Source organism: Felis catus, chromosome C2, assembly GCF_018350175.1.
Source record: "Felis catus isolate Fca126 chromosome C2, F.catus_Fca126_mat1.0, whole genome shotgun sequence".
In the NCBI taxonomy this organism is placed as follows: domain Eukaryota; kingdom Metazoa; phylum Chordata; class Mammalia; order Carnivora; family Felidae; genus Felis; species Felis catus.
Window position 1 is genome coordinate 644,327 of NC_058376.1, and position 26,251 is coordinate 670,577.

The following is a 26,251-nucleotide window of genomic DNA, read 5'->3' on the forward strand; positions in this document are numbered from 1 at the left end:
CACTTTGGCTTGGTTTGGGGATAGAGAGGGACTTCCCTGAGCAAGTAGCATTCTTTTCAGCTCAATGCCGGCAAGACAGGTGTGGATTCCATGGAATCCATGGTTGAAGCTGTCCAGTCTATACATTGGGGTGGTGTGGACAGTCAGTGCCCGGAGACAGCACCTGCCCCCAGGAGAGGAGGCCAGCCGGGGCACCATGATCAGTCCTGGTGGCATGTGAACGGTCTGAATGTCTCCATGGCCACTGCTAGGGTCCTTGGTGGGCGCACACATAAGGAGGCGGAGAGCAGGAGGCAGTTCAAAGCCTTTATTGTATGGGGGTGAGTGCATACAGGAATGTGCAGGGATGCTGTCACAGCTCAGTCTGGGACAGGTGACCTCCAAAGGCCAGGCGGACACTTTGGAGCAAGCCCAGTGGAGTTGGTGAGGCCCACAGAGACCCTCTGGAGCATACCGGAGGGGCTGAGGAGCCCAGGGCTGAGGCTGGGTGGGGGGCGGGCAGCGAGGGGCCTGTCCGAGCAGGATCTGGAGCACTGGCCACCAGGGTGCGCCCCGGGAAGCCTCTAGGGTCCAGAGAGGGCATGGAGAGCAGGGCGTGGGCAGGAGGGGTGTAGGGCTGTGGGACCCTCTGGAGGAGCTGGGCGTGGGTGGGGGTCCTCCTTTCCCGACCTCACACCCACACCTGGAGAGATCGAGTCCCCAGCATGCGGGGCCTCTGGGTGGGGTCTGAGTAGCACCAAGGATGGGAGGACGGCGCCTGCGGGACCGGGGAGCTGGGGGTGCCAGGCTGAGGGCGCAGGGCAGGGCGGGGCAGGGCGGGGCTGGGGCCAGGGCAGGGGCGGGTGTGGCCTTGGGGGCTGGGAGTTCGAGTTGCTGGCTGGAAGCCGGGCCGGGGACGCAGGGCAGGGGACGTCGGGGCGGGGGCTGGGGGCCGCTAGCAGATCCAGCGGATGAACCTGTCGAAGAAGCCGGGCTGTGCCAGGCTGTCGTAGTCCTTCTCGCGGAAGACGGCGGCCGCGTCGCCCAGGCTGATCTTGGACAGCACGTCCGCGTCCACGTCGCCGCCCACGGCCACCACGGTGGGCACCACGTTCTGCTTGCGCATGGAGTGCACCGCCTCCTCCAGGCTGTCGTTGCCCGTGACGCCGTCGGTGAGGAACACGAAGGCCAGCTCGGCGTGGCGGCGCGCGCCCGGGCGCGCACCGCGCACCACGTGGTTGATGGCGTGCACTATGCCCGCGCCCACATGCGAGAAGGAGTTGAGGTAGCGCGCGCCCTCCAGCGCCTCGTGGATGACCGTCAGGTTGGACGTGAGCGGGAAGGCCACCTGCTGCTCGCCCGGGCCCCCGAACTGCAGCAGGGCCACGCGCGCGTTGAGCGGGTCGTCGTCCCTGCGCGCCAGCGTCAGCCGCCGGGACACCTCCTCCACGAAGCGCCGCGCCTTGTGGAAGTTCTGCTCGCCCAGCCGCTCGGAGCCGTCCAGCAGGAAGACGATGTCCACAGGCCGCTGCGTGCACTGGGCCACGTACAGCTCTGGGGGCAAAACGGGGTGGTGGGCGGGCGACCGGCTACCTGTCCCGGCCGCCGCAGGCCCTGGCGCAGCCTGGCGCCCCGCCTGGCCGTGCCCTGTGCCCATCTATGTACACCGCCCCCCCGCCCCCGGAGCCCTAAGAGCCACCAGGGTTGTGGGGTGGCGTCCAAAGTCACCCATCATCGGGAACCCCTACCATAGTGGCCCCAGGCGAGGATGGGGGCTCCTGCCCCATGTCCTCGGAACCTGTCACCATCTTTGCTGGTTTTGCTCTCACCAGGAAATGTCCCCCAATGTGAGGGCCGAGAGGCTTATTTCTACCCTCCAAGCACCGTCTCTCCAGGCCTTCCTGGGCAGGAAGGGGACCCCTGAAATGGCCACAGCCCACAGTACGGGTGGGAGAGAGGGTCAGGGAGGCTGTTTTCGAATTTGTAATCACGTAAAAAGATCTCATAAAGACTTCCAGCCCTGAAGACCTCCAGGTTGCAGGGACGCATCTCTGGCCGTAACCCCCTCAGTCCCTGTTGCCCCAAAGCTGCCAATGCTGGCTGGGCCACACCTCTCCCAGTTTTGGGGGCACAGGCAAGGGGAGCCTGTGTCCTCTCTGACTGGACACCTGTCTGGTAGGCAGTAGGCACAGGTGCACCCAGACCCCTGCAGCAGCCTGGGTGACTCTGTTACCTGAGGAGGGCCCTGCTGGTGTCTGGGTGGTCACCAGCCCTGGACACGCCAGGCAGTGTGGGGGCGAGGCCACGCCTCTGCGGGATGCGGACGCCACAGCACAGCCTGAAAACCCACTCCTCACATACATGTGGCCCTCCCTCCACAGACATGAGGCCAGGCCCCCCTGCTGTGGCCTTGCTGGAGACTTCAACCAGAGCCACAGTCGGGGCTGCCTGGCCGGTCCGGCTTGCATTCAGCTCCTGAGCCCTACGGGCCCCCCTCTGGGACGTGGGTCCAGGTTTGCTGACCCCTGGGGCCAGGAGCGTGGGGATCCCATCAAGGAGGTTCTAACTCCTGGCACCAACGACCAGGGCCTCAGCCCAGGACCCAGGTTTGGGGCGGCTCTGCGGGCACTGGGCACCCGCCTGCACAGGGGGCTGCTTCAGTCCAGCCCCCAGCCAGCGGCATGTCGCCCCAGCACATCACTTGCACAGCAACGTGTTCACATTCTTTTTCAGCTTTTATAGAATGTTTAAGATGTGATCACAACATCTGAAGGATGCTCCCCTGGGTGCGTCACCACGCGGTGTGGATGCCAGGCCACCAGCAGATGGAGCAACGATTGCAGGATTCTTTTTAAAGGAGCTTCTATTAATGACATAGCTTATTTTGGGGGCAGTGCGGACGAAAAGCAGCTTCTGCTTTAAATCCACACAGCCAGGACTTGCTGAAAACGTCTAGCAAGTAGTCTAGGTCCCCCGCGCTCCCAAGTCACTCCCAGCAGAGACACACGTGGGGGGAGGGGAGTTTTCCCCAAGGCATCAACCAGGGAGGTTGACAAAAATGCACAAGGGGTGACCACAGGCAGAAGCTGGAGGGGAAGCTAGGAGTTCTGGGCTTATTTACGAGGCTCTGCTCCTTTCTTTCAATTTTTGGCTAAATAATGGCTCCCCCAAAGATGTCCACATCCTAATCCTGGAGCCTGTGAACATGACCTTATATGGCCCCAAACAAAAACAAAAAACAAAACCAAAAAACCACTGCAGATGGAATTAAATTATGACCTTGAAACTATTCTGGATTCTCCAGTGGGCCCTAAGTGCCACCACAAGCTCCTTATAAGAGGGAGACGGGGCAGTCAGGCTACAAAAGGGACAGGCTCTGTGACAATGGAGGCAGACAGGAACTGGAGGAGGCAGGAGGGATCTTCCCTGGAGCCCCCGGAGGGAGCGTGGCTCTGCCACAGCAGGGCCTTGGATTTTCGGCCTCCAGGCTGAGCAAGAATAGATTTCTGTTGTTTTAAGCCCCTTAGCATGTGGTGGCAGCCACCGGGAGCTGACGCAGCTGGGCCGGGCAGCTCTGGCCAGCCCTGCATGTGGGCAGCCCCTGCGGCTTCAGCAGAGGGCCAGTGCGGTCTCAGGGTCCCCCACAATGTCCCTGTGCACCAGCTTAAACGTGTCAATGAACAGTTCCATCCAGTCCTGCCGCTCGTTGCCTGTGGCGAACTTGGCTCGCTCTGCGGTGTAGACCAGCACGGCCACCAGCCTGGAGTAGGCGGCCGGGTCCTGCGTGAACTCCGTGGCGTTTAGCAACTGTTGGATCAGGGGGATGGTCCTGGGGAAGGAGGCATCCGGGCCCTCTTCCGTGCGGAGGAAGGTGACCGGGGGCTCGCCGCCAGGCCGCGGTCCATCTGCAGGGGCATCCAGAGAAGGCAAGGGGGTGGGATGAGGAGGCGGGAGGCTGCAGCTCCCCCACTGTCAGCACGGGTGCCAGAGCTCGCAGGGGACTTGGGGGCCAGCAGCAAAGCACATTGCCGGGGAGACGGGGAGCAGAAGCACCTTCGGGGTCGCTACAGACCTGGAGACCTGCAAGGCTCTTGTACACAAGGTGGCACTGAGGCTTGACCGGTCTCGGGTCGGCTTCTAGCGGCTTGAGGCTGTGCCCCCGGAGGACCCCAGCCCCACTTACAACACCTGACTGAGGAAAGCCAGTGCGGCCAGGAGAGTTTAGTTGGTTCCAGCCCCCACCTGGCGATCGGCAGGGGCGCCCTGGACCCCCTCTCAGAAGAGCTACCAGAAAACCTTGCTGTGATAAATCCTCCTTCCTGTGTTGAGGCGCCCATCTTCCACTGGCCAGAACTGTCCCCTCACGGACCCGGGGACTCCGACACGGACACTCGCGGCGTCAGGGCCTGATCTTGTGGACGCCCTTCTCCAGGTGTGTGCACCACGGCCTCCTGTCCTAATGTTCCAGGAGTTTCTGTGTCCTCTGGGCAGGTGCCAGGTAGCAAACCCAGGCGGCCTGGTCCTGTGGAGCCCACACCCCCGACACACACACTGCCCCCGGTGCCTGAACCCCTGCACGCCCAGCCCTAGAGAGTCTCCCGCCTCTGTCCCAGGCAAGTTGGGCTCAGGTCGCCCTGGGGCTCCCGCCCCTGCAGCGGCCGCCCAGACCAAGCTCAGTCTGCACCTCAGCTGGTGTCCAGCTCTGTTTCTCTTTGAAGCTCTCGTGGTTCTGACCCAACCAAGCAAGCTGCTCGCTGGCCTAGGGGTGGCTAGGCCTCTGGGTGGATGGAGCCATTTGGCCCAGAAGGTCAGGGTCAAGCCACAGCCAACACATCCACCTAACATCCTGTTTGCGGCCTGGAAATGCCCAGAGGTACACCCAGCCCTCAGGGTGCCAGGGGATGGTTCGCGAGATCTTATCCTATAGTTACATCTGCTTTCTTCCTCTCTGGTCACCGTGTCTAGCATGCTTGGAAATTTTGGTCGCTTTAAAGGATGAGCTTATGACTTTAGCAGAAAAGGTAGGAGAAGATGGAAAAGGGTCTCCCAGGGGGACCACCCCCTTTTACTGGAGGGTCTTGGAGGCTCAGGGGAAGCAAGGTCAGCATCCCAGTGGCCAGTGTTACTCTAACAGCAAAACCAGGGACCTCACAAGAAAGGAAACCGCAGCCTGATACTGCTCGTGAACACAGATGCAAAAGTCCCCAACGAATTGTTAGCAAACCAAATGCCACAATATATAAAACAATTTGTACACCACGACCAGATGGGATTTATCCCAGGTCTGCAAGTTTGGCTCACCATCTGAAAATCCATGCCCTCCATCACATTAACATGCTAAAGAAGGTAAGTCACACGATCCTATCCAAACATAAAGAAAAAGCACATGACAAAGCCTTCATACTGGTTCATGATGGAATCCTCGGTGACCAGGAACAGAGGGACCTTCTCAGCTTGACAAAGAACCTCTACAAAGAACCTCAGCTAACTTCGTACTCAGTGCTGAAAAACTCGAAGGTTCCCTGCCATGGCTGGGGCACGGCGAGAGCGTTGGGCCCTGGCACCAGGGGTGAGGCTCTGGGTTCTGGCCTTCAAGGGGCCAGCCTGATGGGGGGCCCCACCCCAGGACGGGCAGGGCAGGGACACAGCGGGGGGGACGGTCGGCAGCTCCGTGTGGCCTCAGGTCTCAGACAGCTGCGGGTACTGCCTCCAGCCATCGCCAGCTGACTCTGGGGACCCCAGGCCCAGGCGGCGTCCAGAGTGATCCCAGAACTCACATAGCCGTGGTGTGGCCAGAGGTACAACCGTGATGGCCACTTTCTGGGATGTTCTCTGTGAGGGGAAGTGTGGGGACTCCTGCCCCCAACCCAAGACAGTTCCTTCCCTCGGGTTGCCTTTGCGCCTTCAGTCCTGCCCCCTGAGGGGTATACACGCAAGCCCAGAAATGCTGACTTTGCACGGCAGACGTGGACGTGGGTGCAGGCCACGCGTTTCCTAGCTGTGTCCTCTGCTGGACCCGGCAGCACGGCCTCACGTGCCCCCACGGTGGCCCCCACCTCCCCGGGCCGGGTCATGGGAGGATACGGGCCCGGTGCCCGCGGCCTGGCCAGAAGGCACGGGGCTGGTTCCAGAACCCAGGCTGGTGGGGAGGTCTCCACCACACCCAGGGCGCCTCCGTGGGCCCCCTGGCCTCAGTCACTGCACAGCTGAGCCTCGGAGGTAGCATCTAGATGCCAGGGGAGCGTGGACGATGCCATCCTGCTCCTTCCCTGGCCCCAAGGGACCCCAGGGACAGCCTCTCTGTGCACCCAGCACTTCAACCTCAAATGCAGCGCGACCGTATCAGGCGAGGGCACAGGCCCTGAACACAAGCGGGCGCCTGCTTCCAGAGGCAGTGGCTCAGGGCTGTTGGGGCGGAGGCAAGCGGACGGGCCGGCGCTGTGTGGCGCTTTGTGCGTTCACCTCCCGGAGGTGAATCAGCCACTTTGTGGACCGGATCCAGGGCTTCCGCCTGTGGGAGCTGAGATGGCCCTGGGGTGTCTGCTCCTCCCGGAGGGTGGGGACCACAAGGTGACGAGGCTGTGAGTCTGCTCTGGAGACCAGTAGGCTGCCAGCCAAGCGCAGGCCGGGACAGAGCACCTCCCTAACATGTGCTGAGTGGGGGTGGGGAGGGGTGGGGTGGTGACCGAAGGGCTCCAGATGTCAACCCCCACCCCAGCCCCTCCTCAGACGTGCCGGGGTCCTGGGGCCTCGAAACCACCGGTGTGGGCTGAGACGCCAACCTGCAGGTGTTTTTCCAGGGAGGGGTCCCGCAGCGGCCCCTCCTGCCCAGCACCCGGTTGCTTGCTAGTCTAGGGCAGGGGGCTTGGCAGCGCCCCGAGTTACCTGTTTGGCAGGGAAGGTCCGGGCACACGATCTGAGGGTCTGGGAGCAAGGAAAGGGGCCGAGGGTCCCGGTCAGACTCTGCTGGGGCCGGCGGGGGCTGGGCTCCCCCACTGCCCGTGGACGCCCCAGCCCCCTCCCCCCTGCCGCGGGTCCCCCTCCCCACCGGACGGACAGGCCCAGGGAAGCGTGTGGTCTGGCCGCTGCTCACCCGGGCACAGGACATCTTCCATGTCATCGATGAACTTCTCGGCCACCAGGTCAGAGAAGAGGGTCATGTTTCGCACCTGCTGCGGCTTGTCGCAGGCGATGGAGTACAGGTTCTCGCTCTCGTGCCTCTCGTGGAACATGTCACCAATGCCGATGGCTGTCACCGTGACGTCATGGTTGCACAGCGCCCGCAGGTTGAGGTCGTCGTCCCGGGGGTCGTGGCGGCCGTCCGTGATGACCACCGCGAACACGCGGGTCTTCTGGCGCCGGCTCTCCTTGATGAGCTTGTTGTAGGCGAACTTGAGGGCCGAGGGCGTCCAGGTGCCCCCGGCGATCCACTCCAGGTTCTTGACGGCCTCCTTGAAGCTGGACAGGGAGTCGATGCGTTCGTCATCCAGCTGGATGGCTTCGAAGGTGCCCTCGTGGCTGTACTGCACCACGCCCACGCGGGTTCCTGCGGCGGCCAGACACAGGCATGAAGGTGTCACCGCCTTGCATGGGTCGCCACCCTCAAGCGGAAACTTGGGGCCCCTGGGCAGAGCTGAGACCCCCTCCCTTGAATTTCTGTCTGTCCACCGACTCTCGTGACGGGACCTCAGGGCTTCCGGCCTGCCTGGCCTCCCTGCCCGTGAGTGGGACCTCCTGACTCCCCACCCGCCCCAACCGCGGGCGCAGCTGACCGGTCTCTGACTTGGGGTCCTTGGCAATGGCCCCCAGCCTGTTGACCACGTTGATGACAAAGTTCTTTTCCAGGGTGAAGTTGGTGTAGCCGATGCTCTCGGAGCTGTCGATGACGAACACCACGTCCAGGGCCCCACACCGCTTCTCGCAGTCTGGGGGTCGGGGGCAGGGTCAGTGGGAGAGGCAGGTGGCTGTGTGCACTGACCCCAGGCCCTGGGAGACACGCCCACGGTGCACGGCCAGGTGCACAGGGGGACACAGTGACCCTGAGGGGGAGGGCGCGACCCAGACAGATGACCATGACCCCTGGACGAGGGCCCCCCAGGGACACGAGTAGCCTAGCTCCTCCGCCGCGTGGGGGCCAAGACTCACCGCAGCACCCGCATGTCTCCCTCACGTAGGTCATGACGTCGCACTCCTGCGACACAGGGGGGGTCAGCCCCGGCCCAAGAAAGCAAGTGCTTGCTGACCTCGGCCTCTGACCTCATCCCCGCCGCCCTTGCTTTCCCATTTCAGGAGAGAGGGGAACACCGTTCCATCTCCACCTGACACTTACCGTGAGGCCGGGATCTCCAGGGGGGCCGGGCTCTCCCTGGAGGAGGAAGGATGACAGTGAGGGGTGGTCCTTGTCTGGGCCGAGGCTGGGCAGCCCCCCACACCCTGTGCACCCACCGCACGGGTCTGCCACCGGCACAGCCCTGAGGTCTGGGGTGCACGCTGGCTGGGCTGGCCCAGGGCTGTGGCCTGAGCGCTGGAGGGACCAGCCACTGACCTACCTCGGGTCCTGGGGCTCCTTTTGGCCCCCGCAGGCCGGGCTCACCAGGGGGACCGGGATCCGCCTGAGGAGGGAGAAGGGCAGGTGGGTGGCAGCCTTGACCTTGGCAGGCCTACAGCCCCCTGCACCCCCCGTGCACTCTCAGCCCCTTTACCCCTCTGTACCCCCAGCACCCCCCCGTAGCCCCCGGCACCTCCCCTGAATCCTCTTGCACTCCTGGCCCTTGTAGGCCCCGGAAGCCCCCTGCACTCTCAGCCCCTGCAGCCCCCTGCACCCCCCGGCACCTCCCTGCACCCCTGGCCCTGAGTACTTACAGGCTCACCCTTCTCGCCCTTCCTCCCAGGCTCTCCTTTGGCACCAAAGTCACCTCTGCTCCCCTGAGACACGGGACACTGGTCAGCCAGGGGTGGGGAGCTGGGCACTGCCTCCACCCCCAACCAAGACCTCCAGGGCGTCTGCGGGGGTGCAGCCTGCTTTTGTCAGGAAGAGCCTGTGCCTGGCAGTCGGGTTTGCTGCTGGGCCACTACACATGGCATCTCAGGAGAGATGCGGTTTTCCGTCTGACGGAGACTAGCATGTGGCAGTTACCACCATGCAGAGCTCAGCACGGGAAGCTCGTTGGTGGCCGAGTGGGAGGGGAGGGGCATGCAGGCCACCCCACGGTGGGTGCGGAGCGGGCCTCGGTACGTACCTCAGGGCCGCGAGGACCAGGCTCGCCTTTGTCTCCCTGGGAAGCAAGCACAGGTCATGGTCACGGAGCCTGAAGTGCTGTCCCTCGGGCGGGCGGCTGGCTTTCCCGGGGACCCAGAGATGTTTGGAAGCCCCCCCCCCCACGCCTTATGGTCTCAGGTGTCCCAACCTATATAAAGCCATGGGGCTGAAGGTGAGTGCCACGGCAGCTGCACCGGGTCTGGGACGATTCCGGGGGCCCTGCCCCTGCCAGGTGACCCTGTGCCCACTCCCCTCACCTTATCCCCTGGAGGGAGGCCCTCGCAGGAACTAGCGGGCCCCCAAACCCATGCCAGGACTTACGGGCGTTCCTCGGGGTCCTGGGTAGCTGAATCCAGGCCTGCCGGGGTCTCCCTGCGGGACGGGGAGGCCGGTCAGGGAGGGTCCAGTGGGAAAGGAAGAGACCTGGCTGGCAGGGACTGAGGACAAGGGCGGAGGGGGCTGGGCTGCTGGCCTGGTGGGGGGCAGCCACACGTGCAGGGCTCCGCCTGGGGAAGGACGTGCTCCCCCCCAGGGTGAGAACAGTAGGGGCTGCCCGGCCCCCTCACGTCCCCCACGCCAAGGGGGCCGGGACTGGCACGCTCCCGGCCGCCTCACTCTAGAGCTGAGGCTGGTCCTGTCCAGCAGGGTATGGGGGGTACCTTGGGACCAGGCTGTCCTGACTCTCCACGGGGACCAGCGTCACCGGGGTCTCCCCGAGATCCCTGAAGGCAGAGAGAAAGCGGAGTCAGCACAGATGGGGACTGATCAGCCCCCGCAACACTGCCCTTCTCCCCTGCTGCCCTGGGGGGACCGGGCGCCCTGAGCTTTAAGGCCCGCCTCTCCTTCCATGTGCCGCAGCCTGGCCCCCAGACTCCACACCCTGTCTCCCCCTTGCTGCCTCCCAAATGATAAAGCTGGACGCCTCAGGGCAGGGCGTCCCTGTGAGGTGCACAGTGGCTCTCGTCCCCCCACTGTGCTGCTGTCCGAGTGGGTCATGGAGACAGTGTCCTGCCTGGGAACAGTGTCCTGAGGACAGGAGGACCCAAGTGGCATTACAGGGTGGGGGCCCCAGAACCGCAGGGCCCTCCCAGGTGTCCTGCTGCTGACCTTCTTCCCGGGCTCTCCGAGAGCCCCCTGAGGGCCTCTGGGTCCAGGCAAGCCTCGGTCTCCCTGAAAAGAAATCGGATGAGGGCACCTCAGAGACCCCGCTGTTGATCACTGCAGATTAGGCAGGGATTGGGGGGGGGGTTCTTCCTGCTCTCCAAGAGGCCCTGGGCAGAAGAAGGACAGGGGGTCCGAGTTCCCCCCCTCCAGCCGGGGAGCTGGGTGCCTGCCCTGGGAGGATGAGTGGCCTCACTTACCTTGGCTCCTTTGTTGCCAACCTCTCCAGCCAGACCCCGGGGCCCCTCAGGGCCAGGGTCTCCCTGTTGGAAGAGAGGCCCAGTTAGCCTGGGCATGTGGAGGGGCAGGGGAGGGGATCATTTAACTTCCTGGAGGGGAGGATGCCAGATTATGGCAGGTTTCGCTGGAACAGCAGCCCTGCTCATGCAGGTTCATGCACCAGGATAGGGACTACCACCCATTTCCCAGAGGAGGAAGCCCCTCCTTCAAGCCCTTGACCCAGGTCCTGTGGGATACGGTCAGCCCTCGGATTTTACCACAAAGACAAAGACATCCTGAGTTAGCTACAGGAGTGTGTGTGTCTGAAATCGAAAGCTGCGGGGTGGAGCAGTGCGAAGCCTGCACAGCTGTGCATGTCACTCATGAAACTGGCTTTATCCTGCCCACGCTCCTCGGCAGGGCTTGTGGGTGGGGATGACCTGCCTCCTGTTTTCTGAGAACCTGTAGGAGGTGCCTCTGCCCCCACCAATGGCCAGGACCCAGGGGTCACTTTTGTTTTCCTGGGTGAACCATGGTGGGGGGATGTTGGTTGTCCGTTGTCCCATGGCCCTGTCGACACCACGGTGAGACGCTGGTGCAGACTCAGCCAACAGCTGCCCTTCTCAGACACTCACCTTCTCACCCTTGGGGCCGTCACCGCCCGGGCTGCCCTTGGCTCCTGGGTCCCCTCTGCGCCCCTGCAGAGAACAGGGGAGGCCTTGGTGGTAGGGCCATGTGGGGCCTCCATGCTCTGGTCTCCACACTTGGACATGGACTTTGGGGGAGGGGCCTTGGTCATCTGTTGGGTAAGTTTTGTTGTAACCCAAGGATTTAGGAAATGAGGAGTTCCTGATCAGCTCATAAGACCTAGTCAATTAGGAGTTTTAGTTGATGTGACTGGGGCCCAGCTTGGACCAGCCATCAGCACGGTCACTCTGTTCACTTCTGGGCGAGGCCAGTCCTCGGGATGTGTCCCCTCTGAGGGCCAGGCTGGGACCAGGTCCCATTCGACCTGCAGTAGACATGAGGGGACAGCTGGGCGGGGTCACCGTGAGGGACCCACAGGGTGCACGCCTGCGTGAAGGTTCAGCCCTCGGAGTGTCTCGCTGGGAGGGCACTGTGGGGACACCAGGTCCGTCCCCAGGCAGCGGAGCCTGGCCAGCAGGGGTCTGGCCCTGCCTGAGTGCTACCGCAGGCGGTCTGTTGCGCCAGGGGGCAAGGGGCACACGAGGAGCAGCTGGAGGATGCAGGGCGCAAAGAGGCCCCAAGCAGGCTGTGGGGGGTGCCCCTGCAGGCGGGGCTGGGTGGGCAGGCCGGACCCAGAGGGAACAGCCCACACCGGCCGGCCGCCACTGACCTCTGGGCCCCAGGGGTCGGTGGGGGAGGAGCGTGAACTCACAGGCTCGCCTTTGGGTCCTCGGGGGCCAGGCCCGCCCTTGGCTCCTTTCACACCGGGACTTCCGGGGGCCCCGTTGTTGCCTTGATACCCCTGCGGAGAGGAGACATGTGAGCCACGGCAGGGAACGGCCCCGCTGAGTGTCCTCACTCCACAGCCCGGCCGCCGTCGGGTGGGTGTGGGGGGCCCCGGTCACCCGGCAGCGTGCACAGAGCACAGGGCCTTCCTGCGCTCCCTGCTCTGTGCCGGCGGGCGCGGCTGCTGTCTGGCTGCAGCGGGAGAGCGGGGACCCGCCAGGGGCACTTGCCTTGCTGCCTTTGGCCCCGTTGTCTCCTGGGGGTCCTCTGCGTCCTGGGCGGCCAGCATCTCCCTGGCAAAGTTTGGAGAGATCAGTTTCCCATCCCTCGGACGATGGCAACAGGGCAGGACCCTGCTCTCGAGGGGTGGGCCCCGCACGGCCGCGCGGGCGAGTTCGCCAGACACGGGCCCGGCGAAGGGCTGTCCTTCCTGCTCCTCCGGCGGCCTGGGCAGCCAGGAGGTGGACGCAGAACACCCGCGGGAGCTGAGAGCTTTCCAGAGGGGGCCCGGAGAGGTCTGGGAGGGGATTGGGCTTGTTGCTGTGGCCATCGGGGCACCGCAGAGCTGAGCCAGGATACACGGTCCTAAGCTGGCCATGGACTGCTACCGTTTCGGGCAGGGCACTCCGTGGCCCCCTGTGTGAGAGCACTGCCAGGGCGTGGGTGTCCCATGACCCCCTGGGCGTGGGCACCCCGCAACCCTCCTGAGTGCGAGCACCCCATAACTCCCCTGAGTGTGAGTACCCCACAGCCCCAGGGCGTGGGTACCCCGTGATCCCCTGGGCATGGCCACGACCCTCCCGAGTGTGAGTACCTCTGACTCCCAGTGTGAGCACCATACACCCCATGGACATGGGCACCCCTTGACCCCTCTGGAGGCGGGCACCCCGTGACCCTCTTGAGTGTGAGCGCCCCACACCCCCTGGACATGGGCACCCTGTGACCCCTCAGGCAGGGTACTCCCAGGCCTCCTGCCTGACAGCCGGTTTGCAAGGACAGGCCCTCTCGGCCAGGCTGCCTCTCCCCGGGGCCTGGTGCTGCAGGTGGGGAGAGGGCCACTGGGTCTGTCATGGAGGGCCTGCCACCTTGGCCAGGCAGCCTACCTTGGTGCCCTGATCCCCTTGCTCCCCAGGACTGCCGGCATCGCCTGCGTATCCATCGGGGCCCTGCAAGACAGGATGTTGGGGCTGTCCTGGCTCCTGCCCCGAGCGGTGCCGGGGTTTCCCGGTCAGCTCGGGGCTGGCTGGGGGAGGGCGGCAAACACCCCACTGTCTGGATTGAGTGCTCCGCCTGGGTCTCCGCTGCCAGAACCCTCCGTCAGGACTCTGAGAAGTAGCCACCCTTGACCTCCCCCAGAATTCCCTGAGGTTATTCCCTCCTGTGTGACCACGGCCCCAGCTGAACCCTGGGTGGGAGTCAAGTACAGGCAGGAGAGGCGCTGAAGGAAGGGTCCGAGCTTCCTTGCTGCAGCTCGAGGGGCTGGCCACCACCCTGCCCACACCGCCGGGTACCCAGAGCCAGGGGCTTAACCCGAGGAGGAACACAAGCTGGGCTTACCCGACTCCCGGGGTCTCCCTTGCAGCCAGGAGGCCCAATGCGCCCCAGTTTGCCCTGGAGGAGAGGAGGGGAGGGGAGGGGAGGGAGAGGGTGCGTCAGGGAGGTGTACCAATCATGGGTGTATGCACAGGTGCGGTCTGTGCGGCTTCCACACCCACGGGCACACAGCTGTGTTTCAGCAGCTCGACTGCCTGGGGGCATTTCTGTGGGGCGATGGTGAGTCCCCGGGCCGTAGCCAGAACAGAGGGTCCGAGTGCCTCTCCCCGTGCCCACACGTGTGCGTGTGCGCAGCCTGCCAGGTGGGCCAGATCTGGAGCACAGGGTGGGTCCTCGGGAACAAATGTCCACTGGCTCTGTCGGTGTTATTTGTCCCATGTCCACTGGATAGGTGCCACTGGGACCCATCAAGCTACAGGCTGTGGGCAGTGGCCGGTGGGGCCCAGAGGCCTGGCCCTAGGTAAGAACCTGAGGGTCTCCTGGAGGCTCGCTTACCCCCATACGTCGGAAACACCGATACGCACCTGCACTCCCGCCCAGCCCAGGGAGGGCGCCCGAGACGCACTCTACCTTCTGTCCATCCGTCCCGTTCTTGCCAGCCAGGCCAGGGGCCCCCTGGAGGGAGAGGTGTGATCGTCAACCCCGGGAGCAGCAGGGGGGTGGGGCACCCGGCCCGCCCGGCCTGCACAGCCAGCTTACCTTCCGCCCGTCAGCTCCAAATTCACCCTGTGCAGGAGGAAAGTGAGGTGGGTCAGTTAGGCGCCTTCAGCATCACAGACACCGCTGCCTCAGGGGCCCAGGTCTGCCTTGGACCAAAGAGGCCAGAAGGGCCCCCGAGAGGGCCGCTCGTGGCATGACGACAGGTCCCGTGCCCTGATGGGGGCCACAGGCTCGCTGACGGATGCTGCTGGGGGCTGGGGCCGTGGCTGTGTCAGAGTCTCACCTTCTCTCCTTTGAAACCAGGAACACCCTGAGGTTGGAAGGAAAAAAGAGCAGCGTTACTGTGGGGTGTGAGCTGCACCCACGGGCTCAGGGGAACAGCGGCTGGGTGTCAGCCTCAGGCGGGGTGCTCGATTCGGGGACGACTTCCAAAATATCGAGATGCTTCACTTCTTGCGTTGGGGGTGGAGAGGGTGGCCAGCCCCACCTGACCCAGGCTTGTCCCCACGTCCCACCGGCCATGGGGGCAGAGCGGGCAGCAACTTGCCTTGGGTCCCGGGAATCCAATGGGGCCTTCGATGCCTGGATCTCCCTGTGGAAGAACAGAGGCCACAGCTATAACCCCAGTCCTGGAGAAGCGCAGCCGACGGGGCAAGGGTGGGGAGGACACTCACCTGTCGTCCTTTCTGCCCAGGCTCTCCTGGCTCACCCATGTTGCCCTTGGCACCCTAAAAGCAGATGATGGACAAAGGGGTAAACTAAGGCAGAAAGAGGACAAGAGACTGCAGGAAGCAAGAGGGCAGAGGCTTCTGTACTGCCGTGTCCTGTTTTGGGGCCCCTCTGTGGCCCCACAGAGGCCAGCTGTGGTCCCTGAGGCAACTTCCAGCGACCCGCACCCGGGAGGACCACGGCGGCCAGAGCTGTGGCCACATCCATGCCTGGGCACCACCACCCAGGAGAGAGGGCAGTGGGAGTGTTTAGCCGGAGGCCTGGTGGACGTGTGTCTACATCTCTACTGGTTTAAGCAGCTCCCTTAGAAGAGGCGAAAACCCGAGGCTACGTGGTAACAACTTCCCCATAACTGTGTCTCTGGGTGGGGGTTGCTCAGCCCCCCGAGGCCTCCCTCCCTCCTCGGCCTTCATCTATAACCTTTGACGTGAACTAGTGGTATTTCTGATACCCTGGTAGTGAGTGTTGTAAGAAAAATGGAAACCTGCCTATTTGACAGACGGCAGAAGTGGGTGCTTTGCATGAATTAGCAACCGCGTCACTACAGAAACCTGCTTCCGGTTTCGCTGCCGTGCTCGAGCAGGCTGCTTTACCAACCTCAGTACTAACAGAACTGTTCCTACTTTTCTCAAAACGCCATTTAAAAGGACGTAGATAAACACTGAATTTTGGTACTTCTAAGGTCAGAAGCGTTGGGGCCATTCGAGGTGTGGTTGCTCCTAAATTTGGAGCTGAGGAGCCAGGCCCGGGGGGCCGTGCAGGCGTCTTACCTTCTGTCCGCGGTAGCCCTTGGGGCCGGGAGGCCCGGGGATCTCCAGGCAGCTCACCTTGTAGCACTGAAACAAGAAGCAAGCGGCGTCCGGTAAGGCCCGGGTGGGAGGCCCACGGGGGGGCGGGGCGTGGCGAGCACGGGCTGGAGGCAGGAGCGGACTCGGGAGGTGCCTGGGAAGCCCAAGCCCACACACACTCTGGTCACGTTTGGGAAAACCGAGGCTGGGTTAAACAATGTCTGATCGTAGCCACTTATGCCTGCGTGTCAAACCACCGTGTTTGTGAGCAGCTGTTCTAGGAAGGGGCGTGTTTGCGGGAACCTCGCAGAGTGGGAAGCGACCGTTCCGGGCTGTGAGCTGGCGCTGAGGACGCACAGGGACAGGGGAGTGTCAGAGCTGAAGGTCCTGAGCCACACGGCACACGAGCCCCCTGCCCGTCCTGCTGGCCTGGTTCAGGTGGACAGAGCCCACCAGCGTGGAGGGCGACCCTGAGCCTTGGTCCTCGTGGTGTGTGCTTGGTGGTGACCCTAATGCCCACCCCCGGGTTTAAACAGCCTGGTTTTGGACAGGAGCCCTTCATGCAGACTTAAGAGTCTCAGGCCCAAACGTGGAGCAGAGGGGCCTTGCTGCCTGGCCTCCGCTTGTCTGTCCTAGACGCCGGGGAGCACCAGGGGGCTGGCACGGGGGTAGTCCCTCCTGGGTCAGCGCCTCAGAGGCCCAGCGAGCAGCACCGGGCCAGGGCTGGCAGGAACGGTAAACGTCTCTCACCTCTCCATAGGCTTCGTGTTTCTGCAGGAAAGACAGAGAAACCCTGCTTAGCTGAAGCTGCAGGTGGGGCAGCATCGCATCTGGGTGGGAACACAGCACACTGGGGCAGGGGGAGACCCTGCCCGGGGCTTACCCTCTCCGGATGCCTCCCTCACAGATGGGTAAACTGAGGCCCGGAGCAGTGTATGGCCCGCTGCCGTCCCGGGTAAGTGGGTCCCAGGGCTCTGGCCCCCACCGTCCCCTCCTGGTGCCCCGCGGGTTAGGGTCAGGGAGCAGCTCACCATGACCTTGATGATGCGGTTGATGGTGTCCTGGTCGATCTCCGAGTCGGGCTGCATCGTGGCGTAGTTGTTGCGGTAGAGCTCCAAGGGCATGCTGGCGATGTCCCGAAGGCCCTGCTCGTTCAGCAGGTTCTGCCTGGGGGCCACGGCGAAGAGCCGGATGCCCTCCTCGCGGGCCCTCTCGGCCTGCAGCTTGATGCCCCCGCACGGGCTGCCGGTGACGTGGCCGTCGGTGATGACCACCGCGAAGTTGACCGCGCCCTTGCTCTTGTGCTGCCGGATCTCCTGGGTCATGTTGGCCAGCGCGCAGTCGGTGAAGGTGCCCCTGCGGAAGGACTGGATGCCCTGCAGGCTCCTGGTGAAGGAGGCCCGGTCGCTGTCGGGCGGGCTGAACACCTCCACCAGGTCGGAGAAGTGCAGGCCGCCGTAGCGCCAGCTCAGGACCACCTGGTCCAGGTAGGCCTCGTCCTGCAGCTGGCTGGTGAACTGCTTCACGAACTGCCGCATGTGGTCGAGCAGGCTGTCGGTGGGGGACTGCATGGTGATGCTCTCCGACGTGTCCAGCACGAAGTACACGTTGATGGGGCAGTCGGCCTTCTCTGGGGGGGCGGGGCACGAGTCACCAGCCCGCCCCGGTGGAGGGAGGCCCCGCGCCCGCGGGTTCCGGGCTCTGCCCCCACAGCGGCCCCCTGCTGCCCACCCCGGGCCCCGGCCCCCGGCCCCCGCGGCTAGTACCTGGGCAGTGGTTTCTGTCAGAGGTGCTGGGGCTGATGAGCTCCTGCTGCTGGGCACGGGGGGTCCCCAGGAGCCCCCAGAACAGGAGGGCGGAGCAGGGGCCCCGGAGCATCTTGGTAGCACCCATGCACTCTGGTGTCCTGCAACAGGGAGGAGCGGCCACTGCAGACGGCGCTCGCGGCTTGTTCCGCTGCACCCCTGCGGGCCCCTGGGGCCCTCCTCCCCAGGCGGTGGGAGCGGGCGGTGCGTGGGCTCAGGGAGACGCCCTCTTCCCTCGCCCTAGGCGGGGGCAGGCCGCACACATTTAGTGGGCTAAGAGACTGCGAGCTTTGGGCTTGATTCTGGGTGGATTCAGACGCTCCTGTCTCTGCCCTGCGGGGCTGGGTGCACTAGGCGGACGGCGCGTTCTCGGAAACTGACGTGCCAGCGGCAGGCGTTGGTGACAACGAGCACGGTGCAGGGGGCCTGGGGCGGGCAAGGCAGAGGGGTCAGTCGGGGTGACTGGGAGGAGGGGTAGCAGGGGAGGGGAGGAGAGGCCCAGGCTGGGGCAGGGTGGCCTTGGCAGTCGATGCCAGCCATCCAGCTGACCCCATGCTGACAGACCAGGGGGAGCGGCCTTGGGATGGGGTGGGGGGGATGAGAGGCAGACAGGCCCGGGGGCTGGCAGGCGGTGAGCGCCAGGGTCCTGCTCTGTTGGGGGGACAGTGGCGCTGGATGGCGGGGGGTCCTTCCCCAGTGCGGCTCACCGTGTCCTGTCATGTCTTCGTGGGGAGCGAGGCTTCCCTGCTGCTCGCTGCCCCTTGCAACCAGACAGATGGGGAGAGGGCCTGGGGCACGGGTGGGTGGCCGGGTGGCCTCTGGGGACCAGGAGGGAGAGGAAGGGGCTGGTTCTGGTGGGATTCGCACAACCTGGGTCACATAAACGCCTCGCTGCCTTTCAGGGCCCCCACAGCAGAGGGCGGACACAACAGAGGATGCTGCCCCAGCAGGGACTCCTGGCCTGCCAGTGGGGAGCACTGGTGGGCTGGGCCCTGGGGGCAGTTGGTGTAGTTTCCCTGGTGATGCCCCTCAGTGCATCACCTCTTTTGAGAGGAGGTGGATTTGGGCGGGGGGCAAGTTTAAGGTTCAAGGTCGCTTGGGTTGACGGTAAGAGGGGCTGGTCCTGGTAAAGTTAAGGGTGAACAGGACATGGTCCTGCCTCCCCAGCAAAGGTCATGGTCAGGTCAAGAGGCCATGACCCTGCAGGCAGAGGCTGTGACCCAGCAGGGCGGTGACGATTGCCCAGACTAAAGCAAGCCCAGTGGGTGTGCCAGGGAATCCAGGGGAGCTTCCTGCATGGGGTGCTGGATGTGCCCAGACGGAGGGGACTGGCTGGAGGAAGGCGAGCTCCTGGCTGAGGGAAGGCTCATTCAGGGAGGGATGGGGGCAGCCCTTGGCTGAGGCGCGGGTCGGAAAGGTGGCGTGAGGGGCAAGCGAGGGGCTTCCCGAAGAACCTGGAAGCCGGAGGAAGTCAGGCTGCATCAGTCAGAGCAAAGAGGTCCAGAGCCATCAACCACTGGTGACGGCCGCTGTGGTCGCTGTGGGTCCTTGGCAGGGCAGGGTGGAGGCTGGGCTGGGCTGAGCACTGGGATGTGGGTGCAGCTCTGTCCTCTATGGCCCTCGCCCTGCTGCCCCCAGCCGGGGAGCCTTGAGTCCCATCCTGTCCTGTCTGCTATGGGAAGGGAGGGGTTGCTGAAGGACCGGGGGTTCTGTGCCCCGCTCGGCCCCGCTCTCCATGGGTGCACACACACTGCACAAACCACACATATCACATACACCCACACACGTGCTACTGCATACACAATCAGTTAAAAGAGGCACCCATAATAAGGTGTTCTGGTGAAAAATCTTACTCTCAAATGAAACGAAGGATTAAAAAAGTCATCTACACAGGAGAAAACACAATAGCAGCAACAAAATACGTCAAGGACCTAAAGGGAAGAGTTATTTTGGTGTGTGGTGGGCAGCCTCCAGGGGGGGCCGATGACTCCTGCCTCCTGGATCTCACGCCCTTCTGAAATCCTCACGCACTCAGCTGTCACTGGCCTGTGTGAGCTGTGGACAGCGTGTGACTTCCAAGATGAACTCACAGAAGGCATCACGGCTGGTGCCTGGCCCTCTCCCGGGTCACCCACTGGAAGGACGCCAACCGCCGTAACATGAAGACGCTCACGCGGCCTCTGCAGAAGCCCACGAGGGAGAACCGAGGCCTCCAGCCAACAGCCAGGTGAGCGAGCCACTGCAGAAACACATCCTCAGCCCAGTCAAGGCTTCATGTGAGCGGAGCCCTGGCCAATTCCCTGACTGTGACTGCAGCTCATCAGGGACCCTGGGCTAGAATCACCTGGCCAAGCCATTCCTGCATTCCTGACCCAAATAAACTATGACATAGCAAACGCTCACTGTTTTAAAGCCCTAAGTTTGGAGGTAATTTATTACACAGCAATAGATAACTAATTAAGGCATCAAACTTTTCCTCCACAATATTATAGACAGAAAAACAATGAGACCGTAACTGCAGAATTTTGTGAAGAAACTAAAATGAACCAAAGATGTCTGTCTAGTCAACCTAGTTTTATGTAAAAGATAAAAGTTTCAGATGTGCAGGGGCTCACCTACATACCATTTCTAAAAAAAATCTGCAGACAACAGAGAAATGAGTAAGAGTAAGTGAGAGAGCAAAGAAACCTGAGAAATACAGTAAAATATAAAAAATGAAGGAAAAAGGGGCCAGAAAGCACAATTAAATGCCAGAAACATCACATGGGCCAGTTGGGACAATATACGTGGATGCTTTAAATTCTTCCGTTAAAGACAAATATTCCCACACACCCTATGTTTACGAGAGCAGGATCAACAACGACCAAACTATAGAAAGAGCACAGATGCCCACTGGCTGATGGGTGGATAAAACAGATGTGGTTTCTGTACACAATGGAATATTACTGAGCCGTCAAAAAGAATGAGATCTTGCCATTTGCAACAACACGGAAGGAGCTAGAGAGTGTTACGCTAAGTGAAATAAGCCAGGCAGAGGAAGACAAATATCATATGACTTCACTCATATGTGGAATTTAAGAAACAAAACAAACAAAGGGAGTAAAAAAGAGATAAACTTAAAAACAGGCTCTTAATACAGAGAGCAAACTGATGGGTACCAGAAGGCAGGTGGATGGGGGGTGGGTGAAATAGGTGACGGGGATGAAGAGGTACAAACTTCCAGTTATAAAATAAATGAGTCATGGGGACGGACAGCACAGCATGCACTTCCATGATAATGTCGCGTGGTGACGGTGGTGACCACGCCAACGGGGGGGGGGGATACAGCTGAATGTATAGAATTGTCGAATCACTAGGCCGTACACCTGAAAGTAATCTAGTATTACGTGTCAATTATACTTCAATAAAAAAAGAGAGAAAAGAAAAGAAAAATATTCCTAAATTGGATCAAACAATGAAACCTGTCTGATGAGGTTTACACGGGAGTGACACTAGATAGACTGTCACAGATGGTGCAGAGAAACTCAGGGCAGGTGAGCACAGAGAGGAAGACGGTGGGGCCACAGCGTGGGGCCAGTCTAAATTGAGACAGAAGGGTGAGGGATGGCACCAAGAAAAAGATAAAGGCTGCTATCTGATAATGAGTCTATCGGGTTTCGTAGCACAAAATTATATACAGCAAAAGTGGTGAAAAATCAAAGAAAAAGCTGACAAGCCAATTATTAATAGAAGACTTTAACTTAGCTTTCAAAGTTCTTGATAGATCACATAAACAATAACAAAAAAGAGGATCTGAATGTCATGTTTTGTAAAACTCTGGTAGTAACAAGTATGGAATATGTATTTTCTAAACATTAGGATTTGAATAATGTGCATAGAACAGACACACACGTACCTAGATCTATCTTTGAAACCTACAAGTAGGGAATGTATGTTCTTTTTTTTTTTTTTTTTTAATTTTTTTTTCAACGTTTATTTATTTTTGGGACAGAGAGAAACAGAGCATGAACGGGGGAGGGGCAGAGAGAGAGGGAGACAAAGAATCGGAAACAGGCTCCAGGCTCTGAGCCATCAGCCCAGAGCCCGACGCGGGGCTCGAACTCACGGACCGCGAGATCGTGACCTGGCTGAAGTCGGACGCTTAACCGACTGCGCCACCCAGGCGCCCCTGTATGTTCTTTTAAAAGTTTTAGAAAATTCATTTCTAGAGCGACCACAAATCAGCTTTAATTAATTTAAAAAACAATTAGAAATTGTAAGGATCAAATTCTCTGAACCACAATGCAAAACCAGTCACTAGCAAGACACACACACAAAAATATTAAAGCATCTGGAAATTTAAAAAATTCTCTCTTGCTAAAACGACATAGGAATTAGTGACAACAGTGTTATGTATCAAAACAAATATTAAAAGGTCAAAGCTGTAACTGCAGGACAACATGTAGCCTTAGATGCTTTATGTTGTAAGATGGAAAATTAGTGTAACAAATTAGACAGTTAAAGAAGCTAAGGGCAAAAGTAAATTAACAAAATGAATCTCAAGAAAATAAGAGAAAGAAAATAATAAGAAATAAACCAATTGATTACAAAACAACAGTAGAACTATAAATACACCTAAGAGCTGGTTCTTTGGAAAAGTCAATAAAGTAGAAAAATTTAATCAAACATAAAAATGATGAGGCACGAATATAGTAATACAAGAATTTAGGAATGAGTAAAATAATGTAGTGATGGATGAAGAAGGTTTTGAAGGAGCATACCACGTGCAGCTCTAAGCTAACAGTATGAAAGACCATGCTCTGGAAGAGTCTGAGGAGAGGTGCAGAACTGATGGGAGTCGGCCCCAGAAGGGGACACGCCCCTAGGGTTCTGGCCCACACGGATTTGGGTCTTCAAGGACAAATGCTTCTCTGCCTGTTCCAAAACATAAAAAGATAAGCTTTTCAATTCATTTTTAAATTTGGAAAAGCCAGAGGCCAAAAATTGATCAAGGAAGTACCTAAAGGAACTCTATAGGCAAATCTCACTTTTAAACACAGTTGCAAAAATCCTAACAGAGACTAGACAATAAAGTCCAGTAGCATGTTAAGGACGACTGGACCAAAGCTAGACAAAGTTAGTTTAGAAATACGATGATGCGACACTACAAAGCATATTAACATGAAGCACATTAATATAAAAAGAAAATCATGTAACTGCTTTAAGGAGCCCAGAAACATCTATTTCTGACTGAAAAAAAAAAAAAAAAGGCAAACTCCATAAGAAATTTAGGAGTTGAATTAACATTACAAAGCATATAAATTTAAAATCAACAAACAATATCGTATTTTATACAAAAACTAAAATAGGCGTCCTTATCTTTGTAGGGCACAGATTCCTTCAAGAATCTGGACCATTCCATGTGACACAAATGCACAGATGCCCGTGTACAGAAATCACACCTTTCATGAACTCAGGGAGTCCATCCATGGACCTGACCCCAGATTAAAGATTCCTGCACTCAGGGGTGCCTGGGGGCGCTCAGTCGGTTGAGGGTCCAACTTCAGTTCAGGTCAGGATCTCGTGGTTTGTGAGTTTGAGCCCCACGTCGGGCTCTGTGCTGACAGCTTGGAGCCTGGACCTGCTTCGGATTCTGCGTCTCCCTGTCTCTCTGCCCCTCCCCCACTAGTTCTCTCTGTCTCTCAAAAATTAATAAACGTTAAAACAACAACAGCGACCACAACAAAAACCTCCTGCGCTCAAACAACGCCTGCAGACAAACAGACAAGACAAAAACCTCTCTGGTTTTCAGTGTTGTGTTGGAAGCCAATGCAATAGGACCATAAGAAGAAATAAAGTATAAATCTTGGAAAGGGAAGAGATGGAAAGTGCCCTCACTAAAGACGGGGCTGTCCACCCAGAAAACCCAATAAAATCAATTGTAAAAAGTTTACAGGAAGGCAGGGGAGGTTCAGTGAGGCAGTTATAAGAAAAATATATACGAAAGGCTGTCAATTTTCTTCTGTCGGCAACAACTAGTGAGGAAATCCAATGGAAAAAGCACTATTTACATTAGCAAGAAAAGCAATGTAAATCTAAGGAGTGAACTTCAGAATCTAAGAATGTGCAGGACTCATTGAACAAACTCAAAAAAAATTTCTAAGGAACACACAGGAGAGACAAACCTTGTTTCTGGATGAGAAACACAGTATTTAAGAATATCAGTTCTTTCTTTTTTTATTTTTTAAATTATTTTTTAAAATATAATGTATTGTTAAGTGGGCTAACATACAGTGTGTACGGTGCGCTCTTGGGTTTGGGGGTAGATCCCGGTGCTTCATCACTTACACACAACCCGGCGCTCATCCCAAACAGCGCCCTCCTCAGTGCCCATCACCCATTTTCCCCTCTCCCCCGCACCCCCTCAACCCTCAGTTTGTGCTCTGTATTTAAGAGTCTCTAATGGTTTAAGAATATCAGTTATTTCCAACCGGATCTACACCTGAATGTAATTTTGACTAGAATCTCCAGGAAACATTTTTGCTTCGTGCCTGCCGACCTGTTGACAAAAAGACCCCGAGGCAGAAAGAATAAAGGGTGGCTGAGAGCAACAAAAGACACAGGGTAACGAGGAGAGTTGTGCTATCAAGGGCTCGTGCCACAATAAGACCGCAGCGATCCGGCACTTATGGTTTGGTGGTGGACTGCGCCAACAGGCCACCCGGCAAGCAACGGGCCACGCCGCACGGAACTGGGCTGAGACTGGCCCTTCCGCGCAGCGACGGGGTCCCGGGCCAGGGCTCCCCGACGTGATGAGAAACGGGCGTAGTCTGGCCCGGACCCAGATAAATCCCAGAGGTGAGTGCGAAACAGACTTAGAAGCCTTTGGGGAAAACATGGAAAGAATGAGACGACGAGGGAATAATATCTCCTACGATCGCCGTGCACCAGACGCCACGCTACCTCTCCTCACGCAACACGACCGCCCTCGGGCACTGGTACCCTGACGGTCCCCGCCTCCCAGGGAGGAGACGGAGACCAAGTGGAGGCAACTTGTCCAGGATGCTCAGCCAAGAGCTGAGGTCCAAAGCCAGGCGGCACGGCTCGGGGTCCACTCTCTTGATAACTGGACTCCCACAGGGACCTTCCTCACAGCACAAATGTGAGCAGCCTTGGGACAGACCAAGAGCCAGACAACAGTCTTTCCAAGATTCCATATTTTTCTGAAGTTTACTTACTTATGTACGTATTTATTTATTTAAGAGTGAGGGAACACATGTCAGTGGGGGAGGGGCAGAGAGAGAGAGAGAGAGAGAGAGAGAGAGAGAGAGAATCCCAAGCAGGCTCCATGCTGACAGCATGGAGCCCAATGAGGGGCTCGATCCCACAAATCATGAGATCATGACCTGAGCCCAAACCAAGAGTCAGATGCTTAACCGACTGAGTCACCCAGGTGCCCCAAGATTTCATATTTTTAAGGTTTAAAAATTTTGATGGCCTGCTATTAGGTGTGCAATGTTTATAACTATTACAGTTTCTTGCTCTATTGAAATTTTTATTAGCATATAATGTCTTTTGTCTCTTGTAACTGTTTTTGACTTAAAGTCCATTTTACCAGACATTAGTACAGCCACCCTGCTCTCTTTTGGTTCCGAATTGCATGGGATAACTTTTCCATCCTTTCACTTTTTTTTTTTTAATGGTTATTTATTTTTGAGACAGTGAGGGTGAGAGGGGAAGGGGCAGACAGAGAGGGAGACAGAGGATCTGAAGCTGGGTCTGTGCTGACAGCACAGAGCCCAATGCGGGGCTCAAACTCACGAACTCTGAGATCATGGCCTGAACCAAAGTTGGACGCTTAACCAACTGAGCCACCCGGGAGCCTCCTCCATCCTTTGACTTTTAACCTACTTGTGTCCCTGGATGTAATGTGAGTCTCTTGTACACAGCTGACCCTTGAAAAGTGCGAGGGTCAGGGATGCCGACCCCCCGCTCCCCACACTGTGTAAAACTTTCGACTCCCCCCAGACTTAACTGCTAACAGCCTACTGTTGGCTGGAAGCCTTATTGATAATAGAGAGTCGATTGACATTTACAGTGTATGTTATACGTATTATAGATTCTAATGCTACAGTAAGCTAGAGAAAAAAATGTTAAGAAAATCATATGGAAGAGAAAATACATTTACAGTACCGTAGTGCAGAAAATCTGCACGTAAGTAGGCCTGCACAGTTCAAACTCAGGTTCAAGGGTCGGCTGCAGTTGGATCGTGTTTGTTTATAATCCATTCTGCCAGTCTCTGTCTTTTGATTGGAGAGTGTAATCTGTTTACAATTAATGTAACTACTGATAAGGAGAGACCCACTTCCGTCCTTTTGCTATTTGTTTTCTATATACCTTATAGCTTTTTGTTTCTCATTTTCTGCATTACGACTTTTTCTGTGTTTAGTTGATTTTTGTAGTGAAACATTTACATTCTTTCCTCATTTCTCTTTGTGTATATTCTTTAGGTATCTATGGTTACCAGGGGGATTACATTTAACATCCTAAAGTTACAACATGCTAATTTGAATTTATATCAGCTTTACATCAGTATTATACAAAACCTCTGCTCCTTTACAAGCTCTACCCCTATCGCTTTCAGT

The 26,251-nt window shown here is 58.6% G+C and overlaps 1 protein-coding gene across 2 annotated transcripts in view; it reads right to left on the minus strand.

Annotated features, from left to right (window-relative positions):
* Positions 1-292: 292 nt before the first annotated feature.
* COL6A2 (collagen type VI alpha 2 chain) overlaps positions 293-26,251 on the minus strand; it is a 32,974-nt gene continuing 7,015 nt past the window's right edge. The window contains exons 2-28 of one of the 2 annotated variants that reach the window (XM_023238595.2): positions 17,589-17,728; positions 16,854-17,452; positions 16,573-16,593; positions 15,805-15,870; positions 14,980-15,033; positions 14,853-14,897; positions 14,589-14,615; positions 14,345-14,371; positions 14,216-14,260; positions 13,649-13,702; positions 13,195-13,257; positions 12,322-12,384; positions 12,018-12,107; positions 11,254-11,316; positions 10,600-10,662; positions 10,346-10,408; positions 9,898-9,960; positions 9,560-9,610; positions 9,219-9,254; positions 8,842-8,904; positions 8,529-8,591; positions 8,309-8,344; positions 8,125-8,170; positions 7,752-7,904; positions 7,073-7,525; positions 6,865-6,903; positions 293-1,533 (exon numbers count right to left, since the gene is read on the minus strand). In XM_023238595.2, the coding sequence (XP_023094363.1) occupies positions 935-1,533; positions 6,865-6,903; positions 7,073-7,525; positions 7,752-7,904; positions 8,125-8,170; positions 8,309-8,344; positions 8,529-8,591; positions 8,842-8,904; positions 9,219-9,254; positions 9,560-9,610; positions 9,898-9,960; positions 10,346-10,408; positions 10,600-10,662; positions 11,254-11,316; positions 12,018-12,107; positions 12,322-12,384; positions 13,195-13,257; positions 13,649-13,702; positions 14,216-14,260; positions 14,345-14,371; positions 14,589-14,615; positions 14,853-14,897; positions 14,980-15,033; positions 15,805-15,870; positions 16,573-16,593; positions 16,854-17,452; positions 17,589-17,715 (3,072 nt within the window). In that variant the 5' untranslated portion in view covers positions 17,716-17,728 and the 3' untranslated portion in view covers positions 293-934. Of the gene's footprint in view, positions 1,534-2,695; positions 3,885-6,864; positions 6,904-7,072; positions 7,526-7,751; positions 7,905-8,124; positions 8,171-8,308; positions 8,345-8,528; positions 8,592-8,841; positions 8,905-9,218; positions 9,255-9,559; positions 9,611-9,897; positions 9,961-10,345; positions 10,409-10,599; positions 10,663-11,253; positions 11,317-12,017; positions 12,108-12,321; positions 12,385-13,194; positions 13,258-13,648; positions 13,703-14,215; positions 14,261-14,344; positions 14,372-14,588; positions 14,616-14,852; positions 14,898-14,979; positions 15,034-15,804; positions 15,871-16,572; positions 16,594-16,853; positions 17,453-17,588; positions 17,729-26,251 lie in introns of those variants that run through there. The other variant, XM_023238596.2, reaches the window with a different exon arrangement.